The sequence below is a fragment of the Aethalodelphis obliquidens genome, unplaced genomic scaffold (assembly GCF_003676395.1).
Source record: "Aethalodelphis obliquidens isolate GAN/ISIS:26980383/991018 unplaced genomic scaffold, ASM367639v1 scaffold22, whole genome shotgun sequence".
Taxonomy (NCBI): Eukaryota; Metazoa; Chordata; class Mammalia; order Artiodactyla; family Delphinidae; genus Aethalodelphis; species Aethalodelphis obliquidens.
In genome coordinates this window covers 3,762,861-3,786,448 of record NW_020837966.1, presented here as the reverse complement: position 1 = coordinate 3,786,448, position 23,588 = coordinate 3,762,861, and the positions used below count along the sequence as shown (strand labels likewise).

The 23,588-nt window shown below is 42.1% G+C and overlaps 1 protein-coding gene across 1 annotated transcript in view; it reads right to left on the bottom strand.

The window, feature by feature from the left end:
• Positions 1–23,588, bottom strand: part of CACNA2D3 (calcium voltage-gated channel auxiliary subunit alpha2delta 3) — an 899,902-nt gene that overhangs the window by 304,273 nt on the left and 572,041 nt on the right. The window contains exons 14-16 of the mRNA XM_027121113.1: positions 12,340–12,411; positions 10,785–10,865; positions 1,729–1,803 (exon numbers count right to left, since the gene is read on the bottom strand). Coding sequence (XP_026976914.1) covers positions 1,729–1,803; positions 10,785–10,865; positions 12,340–12,411 — 228 coding nt within the window. The remainder of the gene's footprint in view (positions 1–1,728; positions 1,804–10,784; positions 10,866–12,339; positions 12,412–23,588) is intronic.

Genomic DNA, 23,588 nt, shown 5'->3' with positions numbered 1-23,588 from the left:
TCCACTCCAGCTTGGAATAAATAAGCACTAGGAGCCCATACTCAGCCACACCAAATATATAACTCCTACCACCCACCAACAGGCAACTCCAACTGGAAGGCTTAGAAATGGGTAATGTGCTAAGCTTTTTAAACTTAAATATGTTTTTAGACTTAAATATCCTTAAAAAGTTAGTAGCTTTTTCAATCGGACTTTTCAATGATTCTAAGTTATGTTTGGAATTAGCTAACCAGTTAACTCAACCCTTTTTTGATAAAAAGATTGTTGAAGTCAAGTATTACCTTAAGTCCCATCCTGAAGCATGCATATGGGATCCACATGATGTGGCCATGACTCCATTAATACCAGGGCAATTAGAGCAAACTTGGATGATGATGGAGCTAAAACATGGACTTTTTCTAAACAATGATTCAAGCGAGAAGCAAATTGGTCCCCACGATGTTTCACCAATAAACATTTGCATAGCAGGCATTGCTATTTTCTAATTTTGATGAAAGGGAAAAAGACATGTGGGGTGGATGTGCGTGCGTGCGTGCGTGCGTGCGTGTGTGTGTGTGTGTGTATATAGCTATAGGAATGAACTACACTTTCTTTGTTTTGTTTTGTTTTTTTTGCGGTACGCGGGCCTCTCACTGTTGTGGCCTCTCCCGTTGCAGAGCACAGGCTCCGGACGCACAGGCTCAGCGGCCATGGCTCACGGGCACAGCCACTCCGCAGCATGTGGGATCTTCCCGGACCGGGGCACGAACCCGTGTCCCCTGCATCGGCAGGCGGACTCCCAACCACTGCGCCACCAGGGAAGCCCTGAACTACACTTTCTTAACATTCAAAAGCAGAGTTTACTATATTACTCTTTACACTTTTATATCTTCCTTAAAATTAGCTAACCGCAGACCGAAAAGGATGTCCTTTTTTCAACACATTACAACTAGTCCAGGGATGGCAAACATGTGGTACACTCACTGCCTGTGCCCCTCCAGAGTGCACAGTGGACCAGGGCCTCCTATCTGACAAGCCTGGCTGCCCTTCAGAATGCTCCTCAACACAGTGCTCCAGGCAGCCTCTCCCCAGGGATCAGAATGGACCGTGATATTCTGGCTGTCCTGGATTTGACCTAACCCCACTCACTTCAGAGAGAGTGAAAACGATGCTGAAGGAAAATGGTTTACATGTCAGCTCACCAAACAATGCTACTGGATACAGCTTAGGCAGGACAAGGAGAAAATCTCAACTGTTTCAATTAAACACAAATACCTTCAAGGCAGCAGGCACTGGGCTTGGGTAATGTATTTTGGGGGCAAATCCCATCAGAATGAATTTCCAGGGATCTTGGATTTAATCTGTTGTATCAAATGTAACTTTCAATAAGTTGGTCTCAGACTGAAGTGTTAGAGACCATTTGTTATATAAAGGTATCTATTATGATGGGTTTCAAGCTGTCCAGAGTTTAAAATTTTTCCATATATTGGCAGATGTGAAATAAATACATAAGTACATATAGATATATATGGATTTATATATAAAACCATGATAGTAAATATATTTATCCTACATTATTTACATATTTTATGTCAAAATGCTAGTTATAAACTATTAAAACAACCTTTTAGAGACGGTATTATGAATTGAGCGTTTCAAGTGAAAACTGCAAAGTGTAATTACTGTAGAACTGAAGAAAGTCTTTTAAAATCATAAAGGGAGAAACACAGAAATAAGTATGTCTCTTACCAGTGGTCTGAGTTCTGGATGCGTCAGGATATATCCATTATTTGTGATTGCAAAGGCATAGCCGTGAATCCCTAACTGTAAGAAGAAGCGAGAAAGAAGCCTTCATTAGCTTGCTCCCTGGTGAATTCACAAAGCAGAAAGCAGCCCGACATTTAGTAATGTGCAGCTTAAACCTGGCATTCATAGCCCTTATCAGCACAATATTTCATTAAAATGAATGCAAGGCACTGATCCTTGACATTTGGTGGAAATGAAGACCTGTCACAGGATAAGCTCAGCAAATAGCACAATTTAAAATGTCACAGACCCACGCTGGCATCCAAAGCCCTTACTTTGATTTATTTAAAACAAAAACAATTATATTTTCTAAAAGGCAAGTGGCTAATGTTTCTGGAGACCCTATGTCCAAGTGAACAGAGTTTTGTCAACCTCGGTGTCTTCTCTCTACCTGAGATAAGGCAAGAGGGGCCTCCCTCTGAGGCACACCTAGGCTCCCTACAATTTCACACCCCTACAATTTCACACCCCCTAGGGGCCATCGCAAGCATGCACTCTCCTAGGCAGTCATTTTCCATAATTCCTCAAGGATAAAAGTGTCCCCACCAGCCTATATAGGAGCCTGCCAACCCTTTTATATCCTTTCGTCTTTAAATTGTGAGGCTGCCAAGCTTTTCCATGCATGCTTCCATCGACACAAAGCCTGGGTAATTTTCTATGCAGAGCCTCACTTAATTTATGTTTTCTGACTAAATGGGACTATGGGAAATAGTTTGAGAGCAATGAAATGTTTTACTAGCTTTAAAAAGTATGTAATCAAATTTAACACTGCACTTATTTAAATAATAATCCCAGCTTTTTGACAATATTTCTATTACACAGTTGACTGCACCCATTGGCTACAATAAATTTACCTACGAATCATTCATGTATTAAAATGGCCTCTGGCATAAAACCCATACTGATCTCTCTCTCTGAAGAAAGAAAATGTAACCCACTTTTGCCAGAGCAGTGAAAGGGGAGAAGAAAAAGAAATCCTCTGTTTTTTTCCAACGAGTTATTTCATAGTTCTGAGCCCTCACTGTTACTTTTCTTGGAAATTCTCTGCTGCTCACATTGTTGAATATGATACTATTAAATGATCCAGACAACAGAGTTTACAAACCAAGAATGACCCTGTCTGCTTGTTAGCTTAACGTCAAGGTGATGTGAAATTAACTTCAGGGAATTTAACACCAGAAATTAAAAGTTTTCCTTGCATTACATAAAGTAAATATGCACATGGTAGTCAAGGGCAACAGGCATTTTCTTCTGGAGTTACCTTGCAAAGCAAGTCTTAATAAGATTCTACTTGATTCTAATGATAAAAGTGTATTTCATTATGCTGTGAAAGATAAACCAGCTATCCTCTGAGATGTATATTGTCTCTTTCATCTTGTCTCTTGGAAAAAATGTCAGACACAGTCAACACTGTGTTAATTACCTTTATTTATGTCCCAGTTTAATATGGACTGCAGGGGTCAAAAAAGACTCAGAGTTTGACTCTTTCCATTAAAGGCAAAAGTGGTATTTGGTTGGAAATTCACAATGAGACCAAACAAATAATATTTTATAGTCAAATAATACATTCAGTGCCTTCTAATTTACATTCCTTCACTTCTTGGTCTGCTTGTAGGAAGTAATACTCAAAAGAAGGTAAAACTCCATGCATATACCCCCCCTAATGCCCTCTACTTTTCTTGTGTCAAAATGATAATAATCAATTATTTGTGAGTTTGACTATAAGTAATCAAGGCATCAGTCAAGGCCTTTAATTATTTAATGCCTGTCTGCCTGCCAGAATATAAGTTCTGTGACAGCCAAGGTCATACCATGTGCTTATGGAAGGGTAGCTGGCATGGAGGGAAGAGGGGTAGAGGAAGGAGAAAGCAGAAAAGGAGGAAGGAGGGAAACAAAAGAAACTGAATTGAGTGCAGATACTACAAAGCTATCCTAAACTCTCTGCTTCCTCCCTGGGATGCAGAGACTGAGCTGACCTTCCCACACGATGTCCTCTACTCACTGTTCAACTGCCATCTCTACTTCCTTGTTGCTCACTCATGCCCGACCCTACTAGAGTCTGCCTCTGCTGTGACCCCTTGCCTACCAAGATGCCACCAGAACTCCTTTCTTTACAGTTGCCAGTGGCCTCCTAACTGCCAAACCCTATAGAAAGCTCTCTCTCTTCCTGGTTGTGTTAGCCGACTGCCCCCTCCTCCTTGACACTCTCTAGTCCCTCAGCTGCCAGGACCCACACTCCCGGGTTTCCTCCCTTTCATAGGACACTCATCCTCCACCCACCTGGAAGCACTAATTTTCCCTAAGTTTCTGTCCCCAGCGTCCCTTGTCTGCTTTAGCTCTCTCTACCCCAACACAATTCATTAACCACCTGGATGCTGTTGATCTCCAGATCTGTGCTCCAGCCTTGGCCTGTCCCCTCAGTGGCAGATCCCAGTACCCACGTGTGTGTCGGCCGTCTCTGCCTGGACATCCCACAGGCGCCCCAGGCTCACCCAGTGCAGCAGGATGGCTCTTTCCCTTAGCGCTGCTCTTCCTGCTCTTCTCTCTCAATCGGCGGCACCACCAACCACCCAGACTCCTCAGCTGCAAACTCCTTTTTCTCTTTCATCCCCGACTTCTTGACCTAAGTAATTACTAATTTTTCCTCCAGAAATCACTCAGATTCAACTCTGCTTCCCCACCCTACCATTCATGTAGATTTAATATAACAGATTGCCATAATGGTCCTACCTGCACTTCCTGCCTCAAAGCTTGGCCCCAACAAAGTCATCCTTCAGATTAATCAAAGTCAAAGGTAACTCTGACTCTGTTGCTCCCCTTTGTAAAACCCACTAAAGACCTCTTTCATGTATAAGATAAAATCCATGGGCCCAGCCATCAAGTCTCCCTGGGATCTGGCCCCTACCTAGTTACCCAGCACTGCCTTCTTTCACTCATGGCCTCTCAAGGGCACACGACAGGGACAACACCACCCCTGCAGTTGTTTTCTCCCACTTAGACTTTTACTCACACAGTGGGAGCTGCCCAGAGCACTGCTCCTTCCCATCTCCCCTGAGCTAATTCTCACCCATGCTATGAGCTCAGCCTCAGGATCTTCCCCTATAAAAGGTCTCTCCTGTTGCACCGTCCTTTCCATACCATGTCTCCATAAAACCCTGAGAATTTTTTCCACTATTACCTTCACCCTAATACATGAAAATGCTACACTTACTTTTCTGCCTGCTTCTCAACTCTAGCTGGTTGTCTTTCTTTCCTCTGCCTTGTTCTAGATAAGGCAGTGCCTCCCCCATAAGAATGGGCTCTTTGTGGGGAATGAATCATCTCACTCGTTTCTGACTTCTCCAGTCTCTAGCATAATGTCTAACACATGACAGGTGCTCCAGTTAAGGTTTGCATGTATTTAAGACATTCACTACTTTACCCAAATATTACCTAGTTCATCTTTAAAGTTTGAGCTAAAGTAAATATTGAACATGAGCTGAAAAGTAGAAGCTGATTTGCTATCGGAGGTACATAGTCAGTCTTCCTCAAGCCTGTACCTGAGAAAGTCTTCTGACATTCAGAAACTATCTGGTTAACATCCTTCCCAGGAGAACAGTCTGGGAAAATAACATCAGAATGTTTTGTTGGTTGGTTGATGGCATATGGATATAACCTAATGTAGATGTAAGAACAGAAACTGAGCAAATCTCAAAACACATTCTGTGGATCAGTCTCTCAGAAACCTTAAACTTGTGTATGGCAATGTCCAACATTTGTTTTGGGCCCCAAATCAATATACAGATGAAATCTCTAATTTTTGTTTCATCTGAAATAGAACCAGTCTTCCTGTCCATTCTAATGTGCAGTCCCGTGGAGTAATAAAAGAACAGATGGGACACAAGGCCTTCCAGCACTTGGGGCTGCCAAAGGGGCCCTCATCCTGAATCATACTCTTCTGGAGGCCAGGAGCCTCGAGCTCCAACAGCCCGGGGAAGGAGGTGCTTCCCTTCCAAGTGCAGAGACTTTGGGCTAATGAAGTGAACCCAATTATAAAATGGCTTATTACATTAACAGAGGCTGTGGTGTCCGGAAATTATTGCTGGGGTGTTTGGAATTCTTAATAAAAAGTACAGGAAGTCTGATTGCTTGTGGGAAAATCTATGAAGCTAAGGGAAAAAAAAGAATTCTATCTTCTGGGAAAACCCCGAGAGCAGACTCATCTTTACAAGGTGTTAATCAAGAGAAAAAGGTATAATTTGCACTCTGCTCCCTGGAGCTCTCCTCTCCTAGATGGCTCACTCTGCCTGCCATGCACACCTTTTCCCCAAGGCTCTTGTGGGAACCAGAGGAAGGATAACTTAGATTAAGGTATGTCATACGTGGGTCTCTCGTTCCCAGACCTTAGGAAAAGCCTAAAACAGAAGTGCCTGTATTTCAGACACTGCTGGTTAATTTTCTGTAGCTGATCTTCCTCTATCCCCTTATTATACTTCGTTTCATTTATCTTTTATTAGCTGAGTTATACTGAGAAAGTTATTTCACGTATCCTCATCTAAAAATGGGGTCAAGTGGTACCCACTTCATGGGAGTGTAATAAGGATTCAGTGGGAATAGTGGATATAAAGCACTTTTACCATACCAAACACACAGTAAAAAGTTCAATGAATGTTTTATTGTATTATTTTAGCCATTAATATTATTTTTAATATTTTAACTATTATTTAAACTATTACTATTATTGTCCTTTATTGTTCCTAATGTCTCTAGGGTAATAAAGGCTAAAAGTCTGGATTGCTAGTTGTGAGACTTGGTGAGATATTTAAACTTTCTGAGCCTCTGTTTCTTTAGCCAAGGGTAATAGCAGTGTCTACCTATTATTAAGTGAGATAATGCTATAAAGAGCTTAGTACATTGCCTAGTAGAGGAAGCTCTGAGAAACAGACTCATAGGGTAATTGTTATCAGTTCCTGTATGTTCACACTTTCTTGATTTACTGGGCATATATTAAACAGTGGCCCTATATATGGGCTTCTACATCTTCTTATATGGTGCAAGAGGATTAAGAGTGTTAAGGAAGGTGGGATGCCCTTCCTTAAACAGTAAGCCAGCAATTCTGGGTGCCTAAGTCTGGGGATTTCAATAAAAGTAAAGTCCACTATCTTTAGGGGCCTCAAATACCCTGAGTTTCCATCTCCGGGGAGCTATACAGTTTCCAACATGTGCTTATGTGAGTTTGGATCAACCACATGTCCTATCATGCTCTGGAAGCTTAACTTCAACTGTAAAAGCCTTGCTGTTGAATGAACCTGGTTGTCAGGGCTCCAGAGTGACAGTAGGAAGAAAGACTTTTGTCATCTCAGTAAACCCAATCAGGAAAGTTCTTTTGTTAAGGAGGCCACCTTTTGTGAGCCTGGACACCTGATTTTAGATTAGAGTTCATTTCCTCTTATCATGAAGGTGGCTTTCTAATTTGATCACCTAAATGGAATTGGCATATGGGAAGAGACATGCCTTCCTTGTTTAAAGAAGTTTCCTCTTCTAGGAGTGGAGCATGTGCTAAGGACCAGCTAGGAAGCGCTGGGAAGAACTTAACCTTTTGGGTTCTCTGAGAAGGTTGGGCCAACAGGTGAGGGTGCAGCATGGGCTTATGGAGGGTGGTGATGGCACTGATGTCCAGGGCTAAGGGGAGCCCTAGGAGGCAGGGATACATACCCCAAGTCTGAACAATCCCCTATGGTCCTCACTCCTCACTCCTCCATCATCTTCCCATGGCCTATTTTGCTTTCTTAGGAAAAACAGTGTAGAGCGAGATGATTTCAGGTGGCATGTTAAATTTTATAGCCAGAACCTCTAGTAAGAGGCAGCCCTTTTAAAAATTTCTTCCATCCTTCCAATTATATCAAAAATAAACTTTCCATTAGTATATCTTTAACATTTGCCTTTAATACTAACTTAAAAGAAAAAAAGAGAACAGAATTCAAGTTCAGAACCTTGGAATCAATTATTTAATACTATTATTTTGTTTTTATAATTTTTTTTACAATTATCTTCTATAATGCAAATTGACATTGGCTTTTCTTTTTAGAAATGATGTGTTTCCTATCAAAATTTAGTTAAGTGAAGAAAGTTTCAGGCTGATTTACAAGTGAAGTATTAAGTAAATAATGGTACAGAGAGTATATGAAGTAGTATGTGAATGGCTTAGATCTGCTCTAAGAATGTGGATCTAGGCTCAAATCACTCTCACCACTTCCTACTTATGTAGCCTTGAGCTCTGTGAACATAAGCCCTGCAAACCTGAGTTTCCTTATGAGTAGAATGGATACAACAGCACTGCACTTACCTGAGGAAGGTTTCTCAACATGATGGGGGTAATGTTCGTTGCACAGCACGGAGTACTGGGCAAATGTTATCTGCTAATAATATACCTTGAGACATCCCATTTTGTACCACAAAATGGTGCTTTTTAAAACAGGTGTTTTCTGCACCTGTCACTTTGCATCCAACCCTCTGAGGGGTGACCTGTTCATTTTGGCTGCAGTCATCCATTTAGCTGACTTGCTTGGATAAGGGCTTGCTGTGATGCCTGGTGATCTGTTCTCTTGCTCTTATCCTGGCCTTCTGTCAAAAAGGTGGACCTATCCTTGTCGTCAAACTTAAGAATCTTGCCTAACACACATGACCTTGTATCGTAAGCCTTTCCCCGTGTCTTTCAAAATTCTTTGAAAACCCCATTTTCAAAGGTGGCTGAGAATCCCAGCATGTGGTTGCCTAGTCCATTGTTCAGTTAACCCATCGTTCTGTTGGGCATTCTGGGTTAGCAAAGGATCAGTGGATGTGAAGCCACAGGTGTCAGAATCTGGTAGGAAAGGTGTCAATAGCTCTCTGCAAGCAGTACTCCCTGTGGAAGAGGGCTGCAGGTACCAGGGGCTGGGGGTCAAATTTGTCCTCTTGACCAGTGTGTTACCATTGCTCCTGACTGATGACAGTGGTCAATTCTTCACACAAATCTACAAGCAGGTTCTATTGTTATCATCATTGGACAGAGAGGAACTAAGGATTTGAGAGAGTTGTCCATACCCAGCTCCTCAGTGATGGAGCTGAACTCCAAATGTATCTTCTTCCAGAGCACTAACCATTGCCTCTTCCTGCCAAGGCCCAGGAAGAAGGGCCTCTCACAATGGTGGTGAGGCAGGCTCAGCACATCAGGGAATGAGGTGGTAAGGGAGGGGGCCCTGCCAGTTAGCCAAGAATCTCAGATTCCCAGCCCAAAGGAGCTTGCCTCCCTCCAGATGGGAACGGAAAGAACCCTCGTCAGTCTGTGAGTGGGCCAGAGATGGAGATGGGCGAGCTGGTCTGCTTCATGCTGGGGGAAGAGGGGACGGTATGGTCTCAACCCTTGTGCAGCCAGGGGAACCATGTCAGTCCATGAACTCCTCCCAGGACAAGGAGCAGGGGCTGCTTCCTGCCCCCCTGCACTCCCATGCATGCATACACAGAGACGGCTCTTGGGCAGTTCCATAGCACTGGGATAGGGCTTAAGGGGACCTTCCTCTTCTCACCCCTTGATTTGCTTTTCTGGGGAGCCCCCACTAGGGAACAGGTGAGAGTTTTCTGCATGGGGTTCAAGGACTCTCTGGGCCATCTTCTTAAAAGGAAAACCTGCATGTTACTCCCCTGGCTAACCTACGTATCAGAAAAATATAATGACCATATCTCAATTTACGACTTCACATGTGGCTGTTCAGGCTGAGGTTAGAAGAGATAATTAAGAAAAAGTGCCAGTCAAATGAAATTTAAAAAGATCTGTTCAGTAATTCTGCAGGTGGTACAAAGAAAAGACAATGTGTTACGATGGTGGGAAGCAAAAGGTTGAAGCTGGAACAACACTGCTCTAAAGGTAGTAGAGCCTGAACCTGACTTGGATGGAAACCAGGCTCCTGGCCTGTCCGTTGCTCTGATTTTGTTAAAGTGCTTATTTAACCACAGCAGCCAAAGAACATAAATACCAAGTAATATCATCCCTATGGGCCACAAAATGGTTACTGCCACCGTGTCCCCTTCATAGCAACTTGCCAACTCCTGCACCCAGCCTAGGTGGCAGTGCAGTCTGTCACTGTGTGTGCCTGCCTGCCCCAGAGAGGGCAGATCCAGTCTGTGGACCTCTGGGAAATCACATGGAGCTTGGGATGCTTGTTCTCATGGAAAGAGGTTGGGCTGCGGGTGGCACTGGGATGACCCATTAGAGCCCCTCTGTCCCCAAATGTGGAAGAACTAAATAAACCAAAGAGTAGTTCTGGGAACAGAGTGCTGGGAATATAGCCAGGTAAGGGGGAAAGCATGACCCTCTCTCTCGAGGTAGGGCTGGCCTCACACGCAGAGCTGGTTCTAGCATATCCACCCCCCGCCACACCCTTTTCTGAGCCCTTTCCATCTAGTGTTTCTTTTCCATGTTGTTCTAAACTCCCAAGGCAGTGGCCTACCAAGGCCTGCCCTAATCTCTTTGTTCCAAAATTACCTACTCCACCCTCTCAACTATCCCCAGAATTTAAAACAAACTTACAATTCCCTTAGTGCCATAGGTTTAATGCAGCTTTAGGAAAGGAATATTAATTTGTACCCCATCACCTTCCAGGATAAAGGGAATACGTAGTCGAGAGTCAGAGACCACTTTTCTTTGTGCCTCATTGGGTTCCTGTTAAGAAGTAACAGATTTTAGAGGGTCCTCAGATTGGGGTGAATCAAGATTGGCTTAGAAAACCATCAGAGGTGTAAGACCTGTGGAGAACTGCACAGACTTGTGTAGATTTCCACAGACTCACACAAACCTGGATAGGCACATGTAGACCTAATCAGACCTGCATGGACTATTATTATTCTAACAAAACAAAACAAAACAGAGCCCTCTAGAAGAGAGTAGAAGGGCCTCCTTCCTTCATGTTTTCCTTGTCACTACGGCAGGTTGTGAAATTATCTTGTGCATTTGGCCCTTGACTATTAATTATGTGATGCATTACCTTGTATTTGGGGATGGTCTTCAGAAGTTCTTTCACTGGGACATCTGTGCCGACCACACCCAGAAGAATGCCTTTCGATCTCTGTTGAAAAGAAACATTAAACAATACCAACAATAGTATGTTAATTTGGTAGAAGAAATAGAACCTCCTGAAAAGCCACACACCATAGATCACTGTCTGGTGCCTTCTTCAAACTGAGAGAGATTGAAGATTAACCTGGATCTCTATGAGGGAACCTCTTCTATTCCCCATCCGCTGCCCAAAATATTCCTAGGCAAGAATGGTAGCTTCTCAGGTCAAACATTACCTACTATATATCCCTCAACACACGCCCATACCAAGACACCCTAAAAACCATTTTCTTCTCTCTCCTGAAAATCAAGAAGCTAAGGACTTATGATCATTAATCAGTTTCTCTTATGGAAACTTTTTATAGGAAACACTTTACATGTTAACTACTTTCTCAATTTACACTGCCATCTGGTGCCCACGAGAGAGAGAGAGACTAAATAGCCAGAGAAAGATGCAATAACCCTAACACATTTTTTAGCAGCAAGCTGGAATCAAGGACTAAGGGGAAGGAATAGGCCTCCAGGGTCCCAGGTCCCAAGGTCAATGTGGTGTACTAAACTTTCTAATGTCAGAAAGGGGCTTCTAGAAGAAAATACTCATCGCTGTTGTCTGTTGTTTCCCCCCAATTCAAGTGTCCCCAGAACCTCAGGCTGCGATCTTATTTGGAAATAGGGTCTTTGTAGATGTAATTAATTAAGGATCTCAAGGCAAAATCATCCTGGATGTAGGATGGGGCTTATATCCAATGATTTGTGTCATTAGAGGAAGAAGAGAGGACAGAGAGATAAGGAGAGAAGAAGGCCATGTGAAGACAGAGACAGAGATTGGAATTATGCTGCCACAAACCAAGGAACTCCTGGGGCCACTGGAAGAGGAACGGAAGGAGTCTTCCCTAGAACTGACTCCTTGATTTTGCACTTTTAGCCTCTGGAATTGTGAGAATACATTTCTATTGTTGTAAGCCATCCTGTTTGGGGCACTTTGTTGCCACAGCCCTGGGAATCTAATTCAAGGCTGGTACCTGTAAATCAGAGAGAGGTTAACCCACTACAATCAAGGATTCTTTCTGGGGGTTGCCTTCCTCTGGTCATTTAAACACTTAAATTTTGGAAAAGTGCTACAAACTGTAAAATGATGCCTGCTTGAATTCCTCTCATCTTTTTTTTTTTTTTTTTTTTTTTTTTTTTTTGCTGTGCCGGCTCTTAGTTGCGGCATGCAGGATCTAGTTCCCTGATCAGGGATCAAACCTGGGGCCCCTGCATTGGGAGCACAAAGCCCTAACCACTGGACCACCAGGGAAGTCTCATCTCTCATCTACTCTTGATTTCATGATGCTACCAGCAGGATTAAAAGTGAGGAAAAATTATACACCCTCCATCCTTAAATTAAATGAGTAAATAAAGGGCACCAAAGCTTGAGTCAGAGGGGGTCTGAGATAACAACCGTCCTAGCAACAAGTAGGAAATCCAGTCACTGTACTCACAGTTTCGTTCTGCTTACTAAACACAGGCATGGCGACCGTGGTCATCAGGACGGGGCCCTGACCATTGGCAAGCTGGATGGAGACAGAAAAGCCAGTTACCTGAGAAAGATCTAGGATAAATAGTGCTGGAGGCCATACCCTTTGACTATCTCATCCTTTCCTGACCAGGGGCTGTTGGGAATGGACCAGGGTCCACTCGAGCCTTTATGGCATAGGTGGGAGTGCAACATTCCTCCACCCTGACGTGCAGGTGAAGATCCCAGCCCCTCCTCCCCAGCAGGGGAAACAACGTCAGTTACCATCAGTCACTCCAGCTGATCTGTTTACTGCATTCAGCTATTTGAGTTCAAATAAAGCCCTGTTTGGATCTCAGTGATTCATTTTATTTTATTACTACAGACTGACTTTACTGTTTTACTTTGCAGACTTTTATGTTCAATATGTGCAATATTAATGCTTCTCCTTAATCTGGAAATTGAGGATCAGAAAGCATGAGCATAAGGGGTTTTATGAGTTGCCCCTGCTGGAAACAATGGAATCTGGAAGCATTTATTCTCCCCAAGGTAGCTGAGTCATGGCCTTTTTGAACTTCTGCGTATCTCTGTATGTCAGTCCCAGATGGAAAACAAACAAAATAAAAACAAAATAAAAAAATAATTTGAACAGCTCATCTTTCAATCACTGGTAAGAAGCTGAACATCCCTCCCGGAAGAAGAACTCTTGAAATTTGGCACATAATACACTTCTGTAACTCACTGAATTGCATACAAATGCACTGAGACCACCATCCCAACCGTCCTTCACAACAGTGTTAGGAGAAAGGCAGGAACCCCTACTCTGCCCCATTAACAAATGGGGAAACTGAGTCCTGGACCACAGTAGGCTTTGGTCCAAGACAAACCTCGTTCTAATTCTCAGCTTTGAATCTTTATTAACTGCATTATCTAAGCCTTCATGTCCTCATATGAAATAATGCCAAGTATTCCCCAACAGTGTTGCCATGAAGATAAAATGTGAAACTGCCCAGCAAGGTACCTGGCATCTGCAGGTGCTCAAAAGATGCTAGTTTCCTTTCCCTGCCTTCAAGGTCACATGGCTAGCAAGTAGCAGAGTCTCCAGTAAGATCAAGGCATGTGGCACTGCGGATAGAGACCAAAATTGGCAAGTCTGGTGGGAGAGGTTTACTTCCTGGTTTCACAGCCCATTCAAGCTTCAAATGAAGCAATCTGTGAATAAGAATCCACTATCTTCAGTCTAGAGTGTTTTCTGATGTTTGGGCACTTCTCTGTCACTTTAATTCCATAGAAAAAGGAGGTGTTGCTCCCTCGGTCTTCTTGGGAAAAGGCACTATAAAGAGAAGATCCTAAAATTTAGAGGTCCCCATAGACTGAGGTCCCCACAGACTGACTGGCCTCCTGAGAAAGGTCATTAAACTCAGTCAATCTTCTACCAGTCTTGTTCTTCCAATAGGTTATTTGAGCAATAGGACCTCATTACTTGTAATGTGGTACACAGAATGGCAGTACCTCTGGCACCTGAGTGCCCTAGAAATGCATAATCCCAAGTCCTCTCTAGATTCTCTGAATCTGAATCTTCATTTCAATAGTTAGTATGCATATTAAAATCCAAGAAGCACTGTAAAAAGGCAATGCTTTCCACCATCAATAACCATGATAGTTAAAGAGAAACTTATATGCTTTGGGAAAACTCCTAACAGGGATAGAGGAGGCCATGTTCTTATTAGTTTTACCTCTATATCAAGATAGGCCTATATTCCTCCATGACAAGCAAAACAACACAAGAATCTCAAGATCCCTCAAGGACTGGGAATTCATGATGTGATGGTTAATTTTATGTGGCAACTTGGTTAGGCAACGGTGCCAGTTGTTTGACCAAACACCAGTCTAGATGTTGTTGTGAATGTATTTTTTAGATGCGATTAACATTTAAATCAGTTGGTTTTAGAGATGGCCAAAATGGTGGAGTAGGAAGACCCAGAGCTCACCTCCTCCAAAGACACACCAAAATTACAACTACTTACACAGCAACTATCTATGAGAACAAACTGAAGATAGCAGAAAAGATTTTCCACAACGATAGACATAAAGAAGGAACCACAACGAGATGGATAGGAAGGGCGGAGACGTGGTAAAGTCAAGACCCATACCTCCGGGTCAGCAACCTACAAACAGGAGGAATATCACAATCGTAGAGGTCCTCCCCAAGGAGCGAGTGGTCTGAGCTCCACATCAGGCTCCTCATCCCAGGGATCCTACACTGGGAAGACAAGACCCCAGAACGTCTGGTTTTGAAAACCAGCAGGGCTTATGTTTAGGGGAGCCATAGAGTGACAGGACATGGAGGTTCTGCTCCTAAAGAGTGCTTGCAAAATCTCACACTTTCCAAGTCCCAGCACAGAGGCAGTAGTTTAAAAGAAGCCTAGGTCAGACCCATTTGCTGACCTTGGAGAGCTTCCCGGAGAGGCAGGAGGCAACTGGGACTCCCCCTGCAGATAGAGATGCTGGCAGCAACCAGTTTCAGGAGCTTGTTCCACAACAACACTGGCACTGGCAAGCCCCATTTTGGAATCCTCCCTCTAGCCTAGAGCAACAGGGACCCAGCCCCACCCAACAGTGGGCTGGTACCACCTTGGGGCTCTGCAGAGAGCTACATGCAGGGATAGAGCTGGAGGGATCATGCTCCCTCATTTCAAACTATACTACAAAAGGTACAGTCATGAAAACATTACTGTACTGGCACACAAAAAAAGACACATAGATCAGTGGAACAGAATAGAGAGCCCAGAAATGAACCCACACTTATATGGGTTCATTATATGAATAATTATATGGGCAATTAATCTATGACAAAGGAGGCAAGAATATACAATGGGGAAAAGACAGCCTTTTCAATAAATGGTATTAGGGAAACTGGACAGCTACATGCAAAAGAATCAAACTGGACAGTCTCACATCATATACAAAAGTAGACTAAAAATGAGTTAAAGACTTAAATGTAAGACCTGAAATCATAAAACTCCTAGAAAAAAAACAGGCAGTATGGTTTTTGACATTGGTCTTAGCAATTTTTTTGGATGTGTTTCCTCAGGCAAGAAAAACAAAAGCAAAAATAAACAAATGGGACTCATCATCTAAAAAGCTTTTGCAGAGCAAAAAAAGCTATCAACAAAAAAGAAAAGGCAGCCTACTGAATGGAAGGAGATACTTGCAAATTATATATCCGATAAGGCGTTATTTTCCAAAATATACAAATAACACATACACTCAACATCAAATAAACAAACAACCAGACTGAAGAATGGGCACAGGACCTGAATAGACGTTTTCCCAAATTAGACAAACAGATGGACAACAGGCATATGAAAAGATGCTCAGCATCGCTATTACAGAAATGTAAATCAAAACCACAATGATATATCACCTCATCCCTGTCAGTGAATGGTTATTATCGAAAAGATAACAAATAACAAGTGTTGGTGAGGATGTAAAGAAAAGGAAATCCTTGTGCACTGTTGGGATTGTAAATTGGTGCAGCCACTGTGAAAAACGGTATGGAGGCTCATCAAAAAATTAAAAATAGAACTGCCGGGAATTCCCTAGCGGTGCAATGATTAGGACTCCATGCTTTCACTGCTGAGGGCTCAGGTACAGTCCCTGATCTGGGAACTAAGATCCCACAAGCCACGTAGCACAGCCAATAAATAAATAAATAAATAAAAATAGAACTGCCATATGATCTAGCAATTTCACTTCTGGGTAATTATCGGAAGAAAATAAAATACGAATTCGAAAAGAGATATGCACACCAATGTTCACTGCAATGTTATTTACAATAGCCAAGATATGGAAGCAAACTAATTGTCCATTGAGAGATGAATGGATAAAGAAGATGTGATATATACACACAATGGAATATTAGTCAGCCATAAAAAAATCTTGCCATTTGTGACAACATGGATGGATCTAGAGAGTATTATATTAAGTGAAATAAGTCAGAGAAAGACAAATGATCTCACTTATAAGTATGATCTCACTTATATGTAGAATCTAAAAAACAAAACAAACAAACAAAATAAAATAAAAACAGACTCACAGAAACAGAACAAACAGATGGTTGCCAGAGCGGGGGGCAGGTGGGAGCGAAATAGGTGAAGGGGCTGAAGAGATACAAACCTCCAGCTATAAAATAAATAAGCCACGGGGATATAATACACAACATAAGGAATATGGTCAGTAACATAATAATTTGTACAGGGACAGAAGGTTACAAGACATAGTGATGATCATTTCATAATATTTGCAAATCACTATGTAGCACATCTGAAACTAAGATAATGTTACATGGCAACTATATTTCAATAAAAAATAAGTAGACTTTGATAAAGCAGATTATCCTACATAATCTGGGTGTGTTTTATCCAATCAGTTCAAGGCCTTAAGAGAAAAAAAGGTTCCCCAAGGAAGAAGAAATTCTGCTTCCAGACTGCCTTCAGACCCAAGACTGTAAAATCCCATCCTGCTGGAATTGCCATCCTACCAACCTGCCTTACAGTTTTTCAGATGCGTCAGCCCCCCACATTCATGTGAGGCAATTGCTTAAAATAAATCTCTCTCTCTCTCCCTCCCTCCCTCCTTCTGTGTGTGTGTATGTGTGTGGGTGTGTGTATACTTACCTTACACTTAAGAAAAAAAATACATATATATCTCATATGGTTCTCTTTCTCTGGAGAATCCTGAGTAATACACATTGTAATCATATAATCTATTATTTGGGACAGCCTAACTTTGGTGTTAGTATAAATAAACAAACTTGATGTATCATATTAAGAACCAAATAATATTAACTATGAGATAATGCTAACAGTTATTGTTGCCAGGAACCAAACCAACTGGTATATAACAGTTTGTGAAACCATGGTTCCAACACCTTGCTAAAAATACTTAAAGTATACTATGGCCATCAATGGGGGCATGCAAGGCCATTTTCAAAGGCAGAACCAACCCACAATAAACATCTCCCTCAGAATCAGAAATCTTCCCATATTCTGACTCCTTGATTAATCCTTAATGCTACAAAGAAAACTGAGTTGAGCTGATCCATAACCCTGGGCAACTTCCACTTTGCAACTCAAATCAAAATTTCAAGCAATGCCAACATGTATCACGGATAAAATCAAAACATACCATTGACAATAATGAGAAATGAAGCTTTTTTCCTGCAAACAGTAAAAATCAGTTATAAGTCACTGGTACTTGTCCTGGCATAAATATAAGATCACGGGAAACTAACTTCCAAATATTAAGGCCAGAAAATAGTAACAACTTCACTCAGGGGCTAATTCCAAATATAATTACTGCGTTACTTAAAATTTTCAAAAAACCCATAATATTACATTTGTACAGAAACCACTCATTTTAAACCAGCCCCAGGTAAACAAGGGAAATGCAGTGATCTCAGTCTAGCCACTGTTATGAGCTCACATGTCCCTCTTTCAGGGACAATTCTGCCCCAGATTTGTACTGGCTTGGCCAGAACCCTAACCTGTAGCCTTTCTGATGTTATACCAGCTCATCAGTATGGCCATGAGGGCTGGCAGCACTCCGGAAATATCACTTGCACAACATGAAGATGCTCTTCTGCACCCGCCAGCTCCATCTCTCCCACTTTCCACTGGGTCTGGGTCCTGTGAATCTTAAACATTTTGTGGAGAGTGAATATCAAATTGAAAGTTAATTTGCATGGTAAGCACTTTACGATTGAAAGGCATTCTGTACTCCTGCCATAGGAAATAGCAGCTGGTGGCAAAAGGTTTTGTTTTTTTTTTTAAGACCACCAAGCAGGAGTTATGCAGCAAACCACAGCCAGACACCCTCTGTCCCCGCACTACACTAGGGGGTCCCTGCTTTCCTGTGGCTCCCTAACCTGTAGTAGACACTGAGGCAAGAGCACTGCTTATGATTCATAGACATGGCTTCCAAGAAAAACGCAGACATAGAGTCAACATTCATTTTCCAAGGGTAGGAGTGGGAGACTGGGGGTCATGATGGTCCATCTAGGCAAAATCCCATTAACTTGAGTCCAAGTGGGAATCCTAAAATGAACTGCCATTCAATTATACTTGCCCAGGCTTTGAACAGGCCTCTGAAATGCTTGGTTGTGGTGTTCTGTTGTATAATAAGTGTATATTATTCCATATCCTTCATTTCCTATGCTACATAATGGAGACCATTCTGGTATCAAAGGAAATGATGAATAATAATACCAAACATCTGGTTTATAAAACACAAACTTGCTCAACAGATTGACTGCTTCCTGTCAGCTTCCCAAGTTAATCATGCATATGGGCTCATATGAATATGCATTTGTGAGGTACATGCAGTGATGCCAGGCCTCTCCTCCTAATGCTTGATTAGTTTCCCACCAATGGCACTAGCTCGATGCAGGCGCCGCTCTAGGGTGTGGCCCCAGATAGGATAACAGAACCAGATTTGTGTTCTATCAATTTTGTTGCAGGTCTAGTCATTATTATTCATTGATTCCCTTGATAAACATTCCTTGAGCATCAGCTATGTGCCAAGTTCCATGCCATGTGCTGGGAAGATAACCAGGAATAAGACATAGGTCTTAGTGGGGACAGGAAAGCTAATGAGGCAAATGGGGAAGAGCTGGCTGGGGCGGTACACTGTCTCTCTACACGTGAGCAGAAGGCTGTCTTCTTTATGACCAGCCTTAACTAAAATAAAAATGTCCAGCATTTACTGATATCTTTCAGGGTTTATAGGACAAATTCAGAAGCTTTCTGAAAACCAGTTTAACAACACTAGGAACAAGTTCCCTGCCGCATAGTAATTTCATCACTTACTTTATACTTAAAAATATTTACAAATGGAACAATGCAGGGGAGACCTTTTAAAAAAATTGCCCGGCACTTTTCTTTTCCTTCTTTTGCAAATATCAACCCCTTCCTTTAGGGAAATCTTCTTCACCCCTTCCATTCACAAGGTTTTCTTGACAGTTAACCTCTCCCACCCTGCACGTGTGGCTGGGTATCCAACCCAGGCTGTGCCAACCACAGCACTACACACACACACACACACACACACACACACACACATACACATACACATACACACAAAAATACACACAAACTCTGCCCAGGTCACAATGATTGGTTTATTAATTAGACACATGATTCAAAATGGGCTATTTGGGGTTTTTTCCTTTTTTCCATCTGGAGCAAATAGGAGAAACTCTCTACACTCTTTTGTGTGTGGTTTTAGGAATGTAAGCCTGACAGCTATGTCCCCTCCTCATAGAGACGCAATTGAGAAAATAAAGTCAACCCAGAGAGATGAGGAGAGATGAGAGAGTGTGAGAGAGAGAGAGTGTGTGTGTGTGTGATGAGGGAAAAGCAGAAGGAGAAGGAGGGAGGAACGGGGAGAGGGAGGGAAGGTACCAGTCCTGAATGCCTTCATCCCTAAGATCAACCCCATCCATGCTTTCTTCTGTTGGGTTAGTTGAGGCAATAAGTTTTTTCTCTTTGCCCAAATGAACATGGATTGGATTTGTGACTTTTGGAGGACATCTACTATGTTGCCTTCTTTCACATCTCCAATCAGAGGAAGTTTGCCAGCGCCAGTGGCAGAATGCTCTGTTTATTCTATAGCTGGAGGCCCCTGGTGGTGAGTGCAAAGCCCCAGAGAAAGGAGGCAAGCAGGACTCCTGGCCCTGAGGAGGGATCTGAGCGAGTTAAGGGCAGCAGGCTTGGAAGCCCGTTTGAGGGCTGCCAGGTGGTTTTCAGCAGAGCCTCCTGCCAGATGTGCTCAGCCCTGGAGGCTGGGACTCAATGAGAAGGTTGTGCACAAATGGGGAACTCAGCTTAGGAAGAGAATGGCTCTAAGCCAAGAACAAAGGTCAACTCACTAACTCTCTGCAAATATCATATTTCTTCTATACTTTACTCCTCCTATGTTTGTATGTTTTTCTTTTCTTATTAAAGTTGATCAGCATATTGACTGCATTAATAGAGTACATCATATAAATATATTACATAATACATAAATATTTTATATATGTTTATGTACTTTGTGAGTACACAGCTGCATTTCTTCTGTCTTCCTTCCAACACCTGGTATGAACACTAAATTGCACTCCAGGAAAAGACACTACCACCATCTAGAGGCAAGCAGGGTGAATTGCAGACACAAGGTCCTGGGTGATAAGCCATTTCCAGAGTATGGGCCTCACCAATAAAAATGTATTTTAACTGTAACCAATGTCACTAAGTTCCCCACTGAACTGAAACACAGATAGGCGATATCAACTATTCCTTCTGTCAATAACCTTTGGTGGAAAGATGCAGCTGTGTACATCTTTAAATATCAGATGAAACACTTTGAAAGGAGAACCACTGTTTCTTTAAAGCATTCAGGATCTGAGAATGTGATGAGGGCATGCAGGAAAAGGGGGGTTCCTTCACACCTACTTTCTCAAACACAGATTTAACAGAAGGGAAGCCAAAACCTTGGCATTCTCTCCTTTCTACATGAGCTCAAGTTTACAAATGACCTTGGAATCCCCCAGGGGCCATTCTCTGGCTAACACATGATGAGGGGCAATGTGGGTGGGACAGATAACACCCATATTCTCCAGTTTCCACACTCCATGGTGAGGGGAGAGCTGGAGAGTAGAAAGTCATCAGAATAACACTCTGTACAAATTACTTGGTGAGACAGCACTAAGGAGAACAGTAGGGAAACACAGATCAAGAAAAGAGGGCATGTGCAGAGTATGTGGCTACGTAGAGATCACCCCCACCCCCACCCCCACCCCCTGGTCACACACACAGAAAAGACACAGAAAAGATCCCTGGAGCTTCCCACCTATTCCCAGATCAAAAACAGTGCTCTGTATCTACTCCTTTTCAATGCCTGCCTACTTCCCCTCCCCCAAATCTCCCTCTCCTTCTACCATTACAACATCCCTTATCCTCAATACTGAACAAAAGTATCAGGGCAAGAATATAGTAAGAACCATACTCAATGATCTGTTTTAACTTTTTGTACTGGGTATATGCAGAAGGACCTTTTCTCTGGAGACACATATAGACACACTTCAGAGGTAGAACACAGGTGAGACCCACTGAGACATGGAAACTAAATCCTATTGGTGCATTTTATGCCTGAAGAGGGAGCACAGTATCAACATTGTCTGCTTGGCTAATGTTAACATTATCTGACTCTAGCTGTGAATTTTACTCCCACATTACTTAGACTGCCACAGCCTTTAGTGATGATCATGAAATTTGCTGGCTGTTTCAATAGTGGCTAGGATTTACATACACAGGCACATTTAAAAATTCATTTTCTCAATAATCAAAGAAGTCATTTTGAAATGAGAAGGGAAAGCAAGAATAGCTTGCTTCGGTGATAAAACCAAACGATTCCTAAATCACTATTGGCTCTCTCTCTCTCTCTCTCTCTCTCTCTCTCTCTCTCTCTCTCTCTCTGTGTGTGTGTGTGTGTGTGTGTGTGTGTGTGTGTATTTGATTAAGTGTTTTTTTAAAAATTTGTCTCTTTTCTGTATGATTGAAAATTTTAATAATAAGAACATCCCATAAATTCTCACTTACAGAAAACATTTTATAAATAAAACCACCCAGGGGCTTCCCTGGTGGTGCAGTGGTTGAAAGTTTGCCTGCTAATGCAGAGGACACGGGTTCGAGCCCTGGTCTGGGAGGATCCCGCATGCTGCGGAACAACTAGGCCCGTGAGCCACAACTACTGAGCCTGCGCGTCTGGAGCCTGTGCTCCGCAACAAGAGAGGCCGCAATAGTGAGAGGCCTGTGCACCGCAATGAAGAGTGGCCCCCGCTTGCCACAACTAGAGAAAGCCCTCGCACAGAAACGAAGACCCAACACAGCAAAAATAAATTAATTAATTAATAAATAAAACCACCCAGTAACATATGGTAGCAATGAATATTAATGCCTTAAAAATAAATACAAACAAACAAATATATAACAGTAATCCTATTTTAAAAATCCCTTTTTGCATAAAGATCAAAAAGTCCTTTAAACAAACCATGGTAACACTTTGACATGGAAATGCTATCAGAATAAAGTTTTTACATTCTGGGTTAAACATATTATATTTGATTATCAGTATTTTGGATATTCTTCATAACAAGATATTTAGAAAAAGCAAGTGCTATTATTTTTAATTGAGGAGTTGATTCTTTCAATGTAAGCAATATGAATTACCTGTCTTTTATGATACTACTCAGATGAACTGCTTTCCTTTTTAAAATCTAGACAAATTAAGAACACCAACCATTGTTTAGATTCCCATTTTGTACTGGCATTTTTCAATATTTTTGCAAGATGCCTGAACCTTGAATAATTTAAAGCATTAAGAAAGTAGCAGTGGAGGGACTTCCCTGGTGGCACAGTGGTTAAGAATCCACCTGCCAATGCAGGGGACATGGGTTCGAGCCCTGGCCCAGGAAGATCCCACATGCCACGGAGCAGCTAAGCCCGTGCGCCACAACTACTGAGCCTGCACTCTAGAGCCCGCAAGCCACAACTACTGAGCCTGAGTGCCACAACTACTGAAGCCCACGCACCTAGAGCCCGTGCCCTGCAACAAGAGAAGCCACTGCAGTGAGAAGCCCGCGCACCTCAACGAAGAGTAGCCCTGGCTCGCCCCAACTAGAGGAAGCCCACGTGCACCAACAAAGACCCAACACAGCCAAAAATAAATAAATAAAATAAATTTATAAAAAAAAGAAAGTAGCAGTAGAGAATAAGAATAATAAAGAAGTAGTAAACCTTCCAAGTGACATTTCTCCCTTGCTTTGCATTTGACTGTCTTGGTAAAGTGTCATCACTCAGTCCTTGAGAATGCTACATAAATGACACTTTGCTTTTAGACAAAACTTTTCCTCTTTTTATTGAATCATTATTACTTGCATCTGAGATTTGGAAATCCTGAATTCTTATGAGATTCACTGTATTTTAGGTTGTCTAAATATAAAAGTAATCAGATTTCCCTCTTTGAACTTTAACTGCATCTTTTATGAACTAAATTGTTGTATTTGTTTGTTCTCTCTCTTTTTAACAACCTAAAGACAACTTTGTGAATGATAATGCTAGATAATGTTAGATCATCTGGATGAGAATCTCAAAATAACTTTCTTCTAATAAAGTTGTTATTTTTCAGGAAAATTTT